General features: G+C 35.2%; 1 protein-coding gene across 2 annotated transcripts in view; it reads right to left on the bottom strand.

Annotated features, from left to right (window-relative positions):
* Positions 1–14,403, bottom strand: part of LOC149575039 (uncharacterized) — a 125,349-nt gene that overhangs the window by 65,538 nt on the left and 45,408 nt on the right. For both annotated transcript variants that reach the window (XM_089814901.1, XM_089814900.1), the window contains 3 exons: positions 11,043–11,126; positions 2,452–2,600; positions 1,891–2,143 (listed from right to left, as the gene is read on the bottom strand). In XM_089814901.1, coding sequence (XP_089671027.1) covers positions 1,891–2,143; positions 2,452–2,600; positions 11,043–11,126 — 486 coding nt within the window. The remainder of the gene's footprint in view (positions 1–1,890; positions 2,144–2,451; positions 2,601–11,042; positions 11,127–14,403) is intronic.

Below are 14,403 nucleotides of genomic sequence, written 5' to 3'. Positions count from 1 at the left end.
CATTTGTACTTATTTGTAGTCATGTTGATGTGCTTATTTGAACTCTTTACATTTGACACTTTATTTATGAGAATACTTCTCATGTGTTGTGAACTTGTTAGTTGTTAGTAATTTACAACTTGTCACTACTTACTTGTTAGTAATTTACCGATTAATAACTCTTTTTGCATTGATATATATCTAAACATGATTGTTTCTTATGTATTGTTAGTAATTAAGTCATTAGATGCAAAAAAACATTGAATTCTGTAAAAAAATCGCATTTTTTAATTAAAATTTAGTGGTTTTTTAGTTCCCGATTTTTTCCGATTAAACTTTTTCAGGCCTAGGCGATTAATCTCCTCAGGCGATTTTTACATCAATGAGTTAGACAATGACCATTAAGGGAGGGTATTATATTATAATGTTTCTTTAATGGTCATCTTAGGTAGTCTTTAGCTTATTAGTTAGTTTCTATTTCCGTCTTTAGTTCACAATTATTTCTTTTAGAAATATCGACTTTGTATATCTACATAACGAACTTTCATCTCCTTTATTTAATACAACTACAACAGCATCAATTTACCATAAGAAGAACAACCATCATAACTCTTCAGCTCTTACAGCTGTTATCTCTACAGCAGTAAAAGTGAGAAGATACTTCAATGGTTTTGTCAATTGAAACCTAAGTTAAAAGTAAATGCAAAAACATCTCATGGCCATTGAAATATTAACTAAGGATGCAAATTTTCTGTGTAGTCAATCTAGATCTTAAGGTTTGACAGATTATAGATGTTTTCATAGATAAATACCAGAGATGAGTATGGAGATGCCCCCATGCATTCTACAATAACCAGGTTCTGAAAAATGACTTCCATGAATGAATAAAGTCTTTGCAGGCAAGCAGAAAGGACAGTGATATAATATCCATACAGAATGAACAATAACTGATCCAAACAGGCAGAAACAATGACAAACAGTTTCTGAAATCAGACAGGTGCTTCAGAGTCATTTGCAGTTTGATAAATACATTAACATAAAAACAGATAATCTCCCATGAATACCGTAAGTTACTGATAAATAAAATTGGTAGGCTAATAGTCACAGATTTGTATACTGTATTGAAGTTTAATTGTATGACGTAAGATATTACATTATGATATCTTAGTTGTTTGTCTCGTGAGTAATGACTTCAAGTACCCATCTCCTTTTTGCTAAATGGCATCCCCAGACCTGTACCAAGATCATTATCAGCAACCAATATTCAAATTACATCTTTTTGGAAGGGTGTCAACAAAGAATGAGCACCTGAGTTTACACAAGTTCCATGTCATCTGTACTTATTTAGCAGCAGTAGTCTTAAACATTTTCTACTGTGGTACTGTAAGATTATGCAATCAACACTATATCCATGGTAAGGATATACGAAATGTAGCATAAAAAGACTCTTTTCAATAGAGCAAGTTTTGGCAATTAAAATTCCCAAAAAAAGCATATGCAGGCAGCAGAAAGAAGGATGAAGTGACATAGGCTAACAAAGGCAAATAAGAATTTCAACCAGTTAAAAAAAATTGACATATATCTATGTCCATACAATCAATCGCCACTGAAGACGAAGGTGTAAAACAAGGGTCAAAATTCTATGTGACCTCAAAGGCACTCCAAAGAATTGAAAATGTATCTTATAAATATATCAATGAAAGATTCATGTTCAGGTAATCTCCTAGTCATGAAAAGACAGATTAATATACATCAAATCCAAAAGAATAACCAAGCATAACAATTTTGTATGAACTAAAATACTAGAACTTAATACTCATGACAAAAACACTCCACAGGTCAAAGCATGTGAAGAAGTTAACATGGCTGTAATTTTGTACACATATATCATAGAAGCTGAGGTCCACCTACCCCAATACCCAAGGATTGACGAGTCTCACTTCCAAGCATTCCAGGCTTTATTCCCTCAAATTTACCTCCTGGAGAATTCTGGTAGTATCTTTGCGGGCATCGCGGACCAGAAGATTGTGCTCGTTTTGATTTATGTTCATTGCGGGCATTATTTATGGCAGTATTATCTCGAGGTTTTGAGCAATCCTTCAATCCATGACTATAAGAACCACAGTTAAAGCATCTAGAGGCTTCCGCTGGATGTTCCTCAATGCTGCAAAAAAATTGATGCTATAAGCTGTTAAATAGCATTCAAACCATTAGAACACTTTGAGTTAGTACAACAAGCATTATATTTGAACATGACACCAAGCAAGTATATTGTGTTCACCAATGGTCATAAAAATTAAGCTGTCTATAGTGGAAATATCTGGTGCTGCTGGATTTGTTTAATGTAAAAACAATTGTAGCCATCATGCCCAGAAAATTGAAGACCCAAATATTTAGATTCACTTGGTAAGAAAAAAAAATTGATGTCATAAACAATGCTGATTAAATGATTGACAGTAAGAAGAGGAATACCATTCTGGATCTGTAATCCCGTTCTGAATTGTCAAGGGCAGTGCACATGCACGATCATAATATGGAACACCCTCTTCCTTTCCTTGGGACAGCTGATCCTTTGTTCCTTCCTTCAAATTCAGTTTTGTTGGTTTATCCATCCAATATGTCTTTCATAGAAACGGAAAGTGTTAGTATTCCTTTTACCCCCAAAGAAAGCCTTCTATAAAACAATGTATGATGAATACAACTAGCAAGAGACATCAAGACTATATCCAATATTGATATGCCACTAAGAATAGTACAACATTTGACAGAGGCAGCAGTTGACAGTGTTGGTAGAAAACATAATCACCTCTACAAAATTTCAATGTGAAGCATGACACGGGCATTATCACTGATTAGACTAGAAAAAGATTTCAATAGACATTACTAATTGCAGAAAAAATAAATCTAGAAGTGAGATTTAAATCAGTAGCTAAGTTTTTTTATCAAACGGAAACCACAACATCAATGTACAGGCATAAAATACCATATAAATAATTATCTCTTCAGACAATAAATTGAAGGCATAAGATCTTTATGTTCAAGGCCTCATACACTATTAGACAGCCAAATGATATAGATTGCTCTCAGAGAAGAGTAAGCCAAATTATGAGTGACTGAAAAAGCCAAACTGATCTTCCATCCTCAGAAGGTACAAAGGATTCATTGTATAGCCAAGGAAGTAAATTATAAGTGAAAAAGCCCAATCTTCCATCCCCTGAGGGTACAAAGTCATTATTGTATAACCAAGTGAAGTAAATTACAAGTGAAAAAGTCAAAAAATATTCATTGTATATGCAGTTACAGGCAATCATTGAATTTGGTATATGAATTTGAATTTATGGATATCAACTGGATACCTTCACAACTAAAGGTTCATTGAAAAGGAACTGAGTTATCTATCCTTCGTGTTTATCATGAAAAATGGTGTGTCTTCAAAATTTTCTTCTTGAATCTCGTAGTTGTTTCTTTACCTTGGGAAGTGAAGTGTCTATTAGTGAAGTGTCTATTACAAAGTAATTGGTAAAAAATACTTGCTTATTATTATTAGTGATCAATAGAGCATTATATACAAAAGAATAAACGATGTTTCCTTAGGAAAGGATAGTCAAGAATAGAAACATTCAATTCCAATTAACAGCTAACTAAATATTAAAAACATTCTAATCTTACAATAGATTACAAATAGATATCCATTAAATAATAATAGAAGCTATCTATTATCGTAATACCCTTCCTTAATGGTTAATCTATCCACAACACCAAGTTGTCCTCTAAATTTGACAAACTTACCTAGACAAAGAGGCTTGGTGAGAATGTCTGCCGTCTAATCCGCTGTGGGAACATACTGCAAGTCTATTGTCCCGTCTTCAACCAGCTGCCGTATGTAGTGACAGTGAACATCCACATGCTTGGTTCATCATGGAAGACTGGATTTTGTGCTAACTTGATAATGCCTTTGTTATCAACAAACAAAGTGGTCAGTCCTATTGGTGACATCAGCATATCCCCAAGCATCCAACGAAGCCAAACAACTTCACAACATACCTTAACTGTCCCTCTATATTCAGCCTCAGTAGAGGAGAGAGAAACTACCTACTCCTTCTTACTAGTCCATATGAGAGCGCACCAGATCCACAACTAAACACATCCAGAAGTTGACTTTTTATCATCAACAAAACCTGCCCAATCTGAATCTGTGAACCCACTAGATCTAGGAATAGAACTCCCGAGAGTAAAGAAGTCCATAATTTGTAGTGCCCTTCACCTAATGAAGCACATGCTTTGTTGCCATCCAATGATCAGCCTTAGGAGTTGTCATAAAGTGTGAGATGTAGATGACTATGAAGCTAATACCAGGGCTAGTAGCTGATATGAGGCCGCCTACCAATTACCTATATGTAGTATCATCAACTGGAGGAGAATCAGACTTGGCGATAACTTTATACCTTTCTCCATGGGTGTAGATGCAGGCTTACAATACTGCATATGGAATTTGTCTAATAGAGCCCTGGCATATTTGGACTAAGAAATGAGATTCCTCCCAGTAGACTGAATCTAGCAATGTTGTTCATCAAAGACTACAACACAACTATACAAGAGCCTTAGGAGTTGTCTAAAGCGTGTCATGCAGATGACTACGAAGCTGATATTAGGGCTAGTAGCTAATATGAGGCCACCTACTAGTTGCCTATATGTAGTATCATCAACTGGAGGAGAATCAGACTTGGCGATAACTTTAGACCTTTCTCCATCGGTGTAGATGCAAGCTTAAAATCTTGCATATGGAATTTGTCTAACAGAGCCCTCGCATATTTGGACTGAGAAATGAGATTCCTCCTAGTAGATTGAATCTAGCAATGTTGTTCATCAAAGACTACATCACCACTATACAGGAGACGAGATGTGTCAATGTCGATCAAGCGGTAGGCTTTGTGAAGACTATTGTATCCAACAAGCATGAGATTCTAACTCTTGGCATCCAACTTGGTGTGTAACGCATCAAGGATCCAAACATAGGCAAGAGAGCCAAAAACCTCCAAGTGACTGATTTTGGGTTCGCGAGATGAACATGCCTTTTTTAGAGTCTTACCATTGACTTACCAGTTCAAAAGGTAAGTTGCAATGTTCACGGCTTCTACCCATAATTTCTTCGAAACATGTTTTTGTTCGAGCTTCAATCTAGCCATCTTGGTGATTGTTTTGTTCCAACGGTCAACTACACTATCTTGGTGTGGAGTGTGGGGTATAGTTAACTGGAACTAGATGTCATCAATTTGCAACATGAACATGCCTCTTTCAGAGTCTTACCATTGACTTACCAGTTCAAAAGGTAAGTTGCAATGTTCATAGCTTCTGCCCAAAACTTCTTCGGAACATGTTTGTGTTCGAGCATCGATCTAGCCATCTCAGTGATTGTTCTGTTTCGACATTCAACTACACTGTCTTGTTGTGGTGTGTGGGTTATGGTTAACTAGAACTTGATGCCATCAGTATCACAAAAGCTAGAGAATGTAGAACAAAATTCTCCACATTATCTGTCCTAAGAGTAATAATAGATTTCCCAAACTCTTTTTCAACTAGAGGTTTAAACTTCTGAAATACATTAAACACATTTGATTTCTTTTTAAGAAAAATATACCCACATCTTTCTATTAAAATCATCAACAAACAACAGAAAATACCTAGACCCAAGAACAAAAGGAGTAGCCATAGGGATGCAGATATCGACATGAACAAGCTGAAGAACCTGAAAAGTGTGTCATGAATCGCCAACAGGAAAATGTGTGCGATGTTGCTTCCCAACCTAACATGCATCACAAACTCCAAACAGAGAATGATTCTTTGGCAAACCACGACAAGCTCTTCCTAAGCAAGTTGAGAGAGATAATGCACATTTAAGTGCCCATACCATTGATGCCAAAGTGAGCTGATAAAACACTGTTGAGCAGTCATAGCTAGGTCCTCAAAATCACTAGAATCAATAAGTCTGGAAAGACCATGATCCTCAAGGCCAACCACAACAACAGACTGAGTATCCCTATCAGTGATAGTGCAATGATGTGAACTAAAGGTGATATCCAACCGTGGAGAGTGTCGCAACAACTAACTGACTGAGAGTAGATTGAGTTCCATCCTTAAAACATAGTACACATGGAAGAAAATGAGATTCCTCCCAGCAGACAGAATCTGAAAGTTGCCTTTGTCGGCAACAGTGTACTCTTCCCCTCCACCAAAATAACTAAATTTGAAAAATGTTGGTAGTCAGTGAACCAGTCTTTGTGGTGGGTGAATGACAAGAGGCACCTGAATCCAGTGAATCTAGACTCTTTGCAAGTTGTGGAAGGCGCGCGATTCAGCGAGTCATTTCACCTATGTCGGGTCAAACTAGCCCATGACTCTAACTCGCGAGTCACCTTGTGACCCGACAAGTACATGCATTTTGACCCAGCTACGGTTGGCAAAAATTCGTCAACCAACAAAACAAAATTTAATTTTTTTTTTTTTAACATTTTTTAATGTTTCTTTTTGGAATTACCCGAAAAGGGCTTCCATAACATTCTTATGTGAGAACGAGAGAGAGAGAGAGAGAGCCATTGTTTTGCAACTAGCTAAAAGGGAAAAAAAGAAAAGCTTGCACAAAGCACAATGGAGCAGCTATATACTTGCATTAAGATTATCAAGGAGTTTATAGGAGCTCTTTTCAACACCTATCAACTCATTTGACAAAGTTAAAAGTTGATATTTTTGGATTTAGATGAATTTTTCCTCTATGTTTATGGGTTTTTTTTGTTTATAACTGCATTATCATTTTTTTCGTGCTTGACTTTAAAATCTACATTGCGTTTTATAATCTCAAGTATTAGCAAGTTTTATATACCAAAATGTAGAGTTTGCTGATTTGTATTCTTTTAGTTTAAATCTTCATAAGATACAATGTTTAAATAGTAATTTTTCATTAAAATTGTCTTATTGCAGCAACCTTGACATTTTGAAAACATTTTATTCCCTAATCATAATGATTGCTACTAAAACCCCAAAACTAATCCAAGAGATGAGTGTTGGAAGCATAGTTGGCATAATCGCCTACACTATGATTAGTCAAAAATTGTCAATTTTTTCCCAACATAGAGTTTTTTTTGGAAAAAATGCCATTTCAAAAATTCGCCTCCTTGCAAAAACTTGTCAATTAATGGCAGAGTATTTGCTGAGTTTTTAACAAAAACACGCGAGTTTTTACCTGTGACTCGCTTGCGCGCCAGTGATATAGGCAAAAATATTTTTTTTTTTCATTACCAATTTTCATTTCAGCATTTAGAAGCTTCACAATCATGCAACTCATTTCCACTCCCAGTGTGAGGCACCTCTTCGAGGACTAGACTCCCTCTCTTTTCTGCTAGTAGAGCTGGGAAGAGGAAGATGTGATTGTATTGATGTATTTACTATTTAGTATTTACTTCAAGTTTGACAAAAACTATTTACTATTTTGCTTCCCGTCATCAGCATTCCGCATGAGAATGTGATTTTGGCCCACTATGCATTTATATATATCTAAACTCTGCTTGTTTCTTTGTGTTCTCTTTAATTAACTCATTAAATGCATCTTCTCATTGAAATTTGCAAAAAAAATGTATTTTAATTAAATTTTAGCAATTTTTTTTGGTTCTCAAGTTTTCTCGAGTTTTTGTTTAAAATTGGCCGATTCTTTCCTAAATAAACTTTTGGGGGCTTAGCGAGTTGTTGTCGAGTGAGAGTTTTACAACTATGGTTGGAATTACACCATAGACTTCCTGAATGAGGTAGAAATCAAACAAAATGCTTATTTTGTAAGATCATTAATATTGGGGAGATAAATAGATTGAAACACCATATTGCTAGAATATGTGGCCATGATACTGAACCTTGTAAAGAGGCACCTGCTGAAGCTAAAAGTTTTTGTTATGTTGCTTGGGAAAAATATGAAGCAAAGGAATTAAGACAAAAACAATTACAAGCTTGAGATGAGGTTGGTTCCCGTGCACCCTCATCTGCATCTACATTTGCATCTATATCTAGTTTCACACCCGTAGGTTCTGTTGGAAAGGGTTCTTCCCGTCCTCTTCGTCCTAGTGTTTTTGCTTGTGCTAGTACTTCTACATCTGATCCTGCTAGTAGCTCTGCCCTTGATAGTAGTACTGGCATTACCTTTCATCCTAGAGTCAAAAAACCTACTTCTACTTCTAGATTGGACAATTATTTTGTACCACGTACCACTCCTAGTGCACAACTCTCACTTGAGAGCATGGGTTGGAATAAGGAGATCCATGCTGTTAGAAGAAGATCAATTTGCAAGTTCTAGTATTTCTGCAATAATCCATTTATTGCAGCCAAGTATTTAATTTATATTTGATTATTTTACTTTTAAATTAATTTTTGAAAATACAATTCTATAATTATAACTTGATGTTGAAATTTATTAATTTAAATATTTGTATATATGTGATAGGACTCTTTATTGACAAGGCATGATCGATGCAATCACCATCTGTAGTCCGCGGTTTAAAGCCCCCACTACTGTTCAGTTGAGTGGCCCCCTCTTGCTAGATATGATTGAGGAGATGAAACTTGAGTTGGAGGACTATACAAAGACTTGGAGCCAAAGGGTTGCACCAATATGACAAATGGATGAATAGATGGGAGGAATTGGACTCTCCTAATTTTTTGTGTTTCCCAAGGAGGTGATTGATCATCTTGATTTGTTTAAATTTAAAATTTTGATTTATTGAAATGCTCTCATATCACAGCAACTATCTTGTCGAAAGGAATCTGAGGAAGCTGATAATCAACTACTGATTATTTGAGAAGCATCGCCACCTCCCGATTATTCTAATCCCATGTATCCTTATTAGTACCAGCTGTAGGCAAACATTGTGTAACACCCAGAGCATTACGATTGGTATTTTGATATTCAAAGTTTGTTAGCATTTACTGCTTCCACGTACCATAATTTCAACCATTGAATTTCTTATTTCCCTCGAGCAGAATATTTGTCAAAGATGCCATAGCCCATTTTTCAGTGAAAAATACAAAAATCCGTGAGGGCATGTACTTCGAGGCAAGATGTCAAAAGATCCCAAAAAATGAAGTACCCAAAAGAGAGCTCAAGAAGCCAAAAGGAATGTTGTCGGATTTTGGATCTATTGGCTCAAAAATCGAGGCACCCAAAAAAATGGACAACCCAGCTGAGCTCTCGAAAATCCCACCAAGGATCTGCAAAAAAAATTGGATTTGGTACAAAAATTAGGGTTTCAAACAAAAACAATCTGGGCTGAAAAAAGCTTCAAAACAATGACAAATTTGCAATTGGATCAAGAAAAACTAGGCTAGGATCTATCACAGAGGTTTATAAAAACCCTAGACGCCTCTAAAAGGGTAGAAATAATAGGTTGAAATGCCTAGATATGGCCACGTTTTTGCAAAAAACTCTACTTCAAAAGTGTGACCAAACAACAAAAGCATTGCTCCAAACCATGACCAGACAGCAAGAAGCGTTGCTGAAATTTTGATCAGAGGAGCAAAATAGCACCAAAAATCGCCCAAGATAGCACCAAAAATCGCCCAAGATCCCTAGTTGGGTTTTGCAAAAAAGCAAGTTTTTCTACCAATGAATTTTCTAGAAAAAACTAATCTTGAAGAAATTAAGCAAATAATTGCAAAGAGAAATTAATTAAATTTTCTAAAAAAATCACATTAGCTCTGACACCATTTTACAAAGTAATTGGTAAAATATTCTTTGTTGTTATTAACAGCGATCAATAGATCATTATATATACAAAAGAATAAATAATGTTTCCTTACGAAACAATTGTCAAGAATAGAAACATTCTATTCTAACTAACAGCTAACTAATAGCTAACTAAATATTAAAAACATTCTAATATTTACAAGAGATTACAAATAGATAACCATTAAATAATAATAGACAATAATAGAGGCCATTTATTATCGTAATAGTGTCTCAATGGCCTTTATTGTGGAATCCCATTCCTATGTGTTCTGTTTGGCCTTTTGGTTGGTGAAGGTAGATCTGTTTCTCAGACACCTATATGCAAGTGTTGTAGTGACATTAGGCAAACCTTCTTATAAATTTATACTGCTTAATGTTATAAAGAAAATCAAACCCCCAAAATATCCAGCCTTATCTAGTTCTGTCCTAATCTCACTTTGTGCAGCAAACTAAATAAAATATCCAAATATTTCTTATTATACAGGGGAAACGCTCCTCTCAAACAGAAAGGGAAACCCTCCTCTGTTTTTCTTTCCAATTTGGCTCAAGCCTATTGTCATCTCCATTGCCCACAAACTTTGCTTTCTTAAAGATATATTGAAAAAAAAAACTAAGATAATGCTACTAAACATAAATATAGAACAGTTTAAACGAAAAGAAAAAAGTAGATGGAAATGTAAATGGCCCAGTAAAAAAGAAAGGAATATTGGATAACAACATAAGATACTTCATAGATTATTGTTGAAGATATTATAGTTAGTAACATAATACAATCATCTATGAAATATATGGGAAACGATATAAAAGAGTGTTAAAGAAACCAAGGGGTCCAAGAGATAGTCAGTCTATAGTGGGATACAAAGACTGTAAAATGCAGTTCACACCAAAGAGCAAGAAAACATCATTAACAATCCAAGATACATCAATTATTCAAAAACTTAACCAGAACCAACTCCGGCAGACAACAGACAGAAATTGCAATCAACGTTGCTTAAGATTCCATCTTCACTTCATTAAAATGAACTTACTGGATTCAGTACCAAATCTACTGCCTGCAGTTTGCCATTTGAATTAGATCCTTTCATCTATGAGATGGAGCCAAAGTTCATCTCAAGGACAAGTAAAACTTGATCTTTTCATAACAATCCTTTCATCTGTATAAACTATATTGTTGAAAAAAAACCAAAGCCTAAGGATGTATTTAATATATAGATTTTATGTGCATGATTTCACAACTTTGGACAAACCAGGCAGTAAAATTATTTTCACTTGGCAAATGGCATAATTTTAAAATACTCACCATCATTGATGCATTGCCCCCACCAACTTGCAATGCTGGGAAGTAAGTTTCATCACCACATTCCAGGGATTCCTCGCTTGATTTCTGTCGGGAATAATCAACATGAAATAGTAAATATGTTGTTGAACAGACTAAAAGATAAATGCATGCATGCAAACTAATATTCGATGTCATAGCTTATTTGGGAATCAAATGTTAAAATTGGCATTCTATATTAGTCGGTATCAATTATGCATTAGAAATCCAAATGGAACACTAGAGAAATTTATGTAGCAAGAAAAGCCAGCCATGTAAATTTAAATGGTTATCAAAAATATCACAGAATTACAAATAAAAACAGAAATCAAATATTAGATCTATATTCAATTCACATGGTTGTAGAAAATCACCCCTTGATGAAGCACATCATTGGATCCAACAAAAATGCTCATGCGGAATTACATTTTCTGTAACCTTTCTTCTCTTGATTGGTGCAGAATAAGATCAAACGAAAGAATAGATGAATTAGAATCATTTAATTGCAGTATAATGATGTGATTTGCAGACTGATCAGCATATTCACAAGCCGTGTAAATTGGCTCTCCGGCATGCATTACACAAATGGAACACAACAGTGCTCACAAAGACTCGCCTCTCAACCCTAACCAATATCAAACAATTTTGCAATAGCACCATCACTGGATATTTTACAATAGGAAACCCCACATTCAAGGGATGGTGAGGTAATCAAACTGCTGTTAGATGGTACCTATCCAGAAGAATCAAATAAGTCCTAAAGTGCTCAATTAATCCGAGAAAAGGCACAAAAAGCTGAGTTGCTGGTCCAGGTTCAGGTTCGGGTTTGAAGAACCAGTTTGTCAATATGGCAAGATTTTTAAATAGTGTTTAAGTTCATTAGTAATATATATATATATATATATATATATATATATATATATATATATATATATATGCAGCCTAAAAGAATGAATTAAGAGTAGAATGTCGCATAATATCATACAAACAGCAAAAACACCATAAACTTGTAATCACAGCATCGTATCAACATCAAAATATTAATATAATTATATCAAGTCCAAGTATCACTGGTCAACTTACAACAATTGGAACTTTATAGTAAGTTTCAATCATCCAATGGATTATCTAAATCTTCTTCATCATCAATGGCATTAGTTATTCACAAACAGTGCCAATGCTTATTACTTTTTTGCTGTACAGAGAGCTTGTTTGCTTCTAATCAACATCCTACTCTTAAAATGTTAAAAAAAGTAGCTTGCAACTCACTTCACCTATTGAAAATACTGTCTAATGTTTAAAATATAATTTATCACTATAGAGAGCTTGCAATTAATCAGACAGGGGTCATTATGAGCAATTGGATATAAAAAATTCTTAGGAAGCAATCTTGATAGCTAGTTTAATTTGATGTAATACATATCCGAACTGCAGAAAATTTTGTTTTGTAATGTTAAAGATCTTATTCAAATTTTGTCGTAATTGTTAAAGTTTGTAGCTGTGATAGAGATCTTCGTCTCTGATTTTACGAGATATAAATATGGTTGTTATTACCGTTATGGTCATCTTCAGCTGAAAGAGATATTTGTATTATATTTAAGTCAATATTATGCAAAAAGACATGTGTCATACGTCATTTGAAGGGGCATGCGTATGGAAATATGAAGTGTTGAATATGTGGAAATTTGAAGGGTCTTATTTATGGGACTCAAAGAGATTTTGTGTGTAAGATGAAGAGTCTTATGCAATCTATTTATATGAATACTTGATATATTGTAATCAATCAAGTGAAAAGCCATGTACTCGAATATTTTACGATCAATAAAAGATATTTTACTGTTGTGGCTGGGTTTTTCCCTTCAAGTGGAAGGGTTTTCCCAGGATAAATATTCTGAGTCTTTTGTGTATTATTTTCACTCTTCTTTGTTGCTGTTTATATCATACCTGGGATAAAACATTAACAATAATTATTTCCTTCACTAAATAATATAATGTTTCTCAATGATGTACCAGGTTCGCACTTGGCCTATCTGGGTCTGCGCTGGTTTTACCTTGGTTCAACATGGGTTCAGCCCAGACAAGCCAGCCTGCTTGGGAACGAACCCTGTCCAAACCCACAAGAAAACCAGATCCAAATCCGGACCCGATTCAAACTGGACCAGTACCAGGGTCCCAGGCAAGCAAACCAAACTTCCTAGCAAGTAATGACCTCATATTCCGAACCACTAATTATATACAACATAGAATGACATTTTCGATGATACCACAATCTGTATCTGTAGAGCCACAGTTGAAACTGTGGAACTGATGGGATTAGAAAACCTCGATTGTCTTCCTAATTCCAAAGGATGTATATTTGCTCGTGAATGGGGAGATATTAAAAATTTTCAACTTCAATAAACGAAGGTGAAAAAAGGCCCCACAGTCTAGATGTATTTAACTTAACTTCAATGGGGCTTCAAAAGGAAACCCAAGTATGTCTAGTGGAGGTAGAATCTCAAGGAATGAGAGGAGAGAATTCATAGCTGCTTGTGTCGGTAATTTTGGAACTAATACAAATAATCATGCCATTATGCTTTGCGAAAACTGTAAAGTATGCTTCTGACTTGAAACTTTCCCTTCTAATTTTTACCTTTATTCTGCCACTCGCTTTCTAGAGAAAGCAATGTTAATGTTGTGGCAAATGGTACTGTTGGTATCCATGTTGAAGGTTGCTGAAAACACATTGCTAGTCCCCGAAAAAAGCTATCATGAAATGAAAGGTCTGAGATGCAAAACTGCCAATCCATAAGTTGAGGAGATGGCATCTTAATGTTATGCCTTGACATATTCTTAATTATATTAATTGTCTTCTTCAATTACAGGCTGGCTATTTAATGTTCTCTAGCCATTTGAGACTTTCCGGTTCTTCTTCTATCTAGGTGAAAATAGGTTGCAGTAAGAGAGGGAACCAAGCTTCATTCTTGCAATGAGGTGAGAATTAATACTGAATTGTGGAGAGCTATTAAAAATGTGGTGTCAAGACGTATTTTACGGTGATGAAAGGTTCTGACCCCTCACTCTATTGAGTTTGCTCAATCTAGGAAAACTAAAATAAATATTGAATGTGTTTGTTTTGAGTTGACTAATGACTTCATTGGTGTGGCAGTCTTCCCACAAAGGATAAGAAAGTTAATTGCTCAAAGAGTGCATCAATGCCTTCCTCGTGAGTGACAGGCAGCTAGTGAATTTTTTGAATGTCTACAAGAGAGATGACCTTGCTATCCCCTTCAATGAGGTGAGCCTACCATCTCAAAAGATACTTTGCACAAGAAGGAAGATTTCAATGTATCTATACCTAACATTT

The sequence above is a fragment of the Cupressus sempervirens genome, chromosome 2 (assembly GCF_028749045.1).
Source record: "Cupressus sempervirens isolate cs-2001-9-10 chromosome 2, ASM2874904v1, whole genome shotgun sequence".
Classification (NCBI taxonomy): Eukaryota; Viridiplantae; Streptophyta; class Pinopsida; order Cupressales; family Cupressaceae; genus Cupressus; species Cupressus sempervirens.
This window is presented reverse-complemented; position numbering and strand designations above follow the sequence as displayed.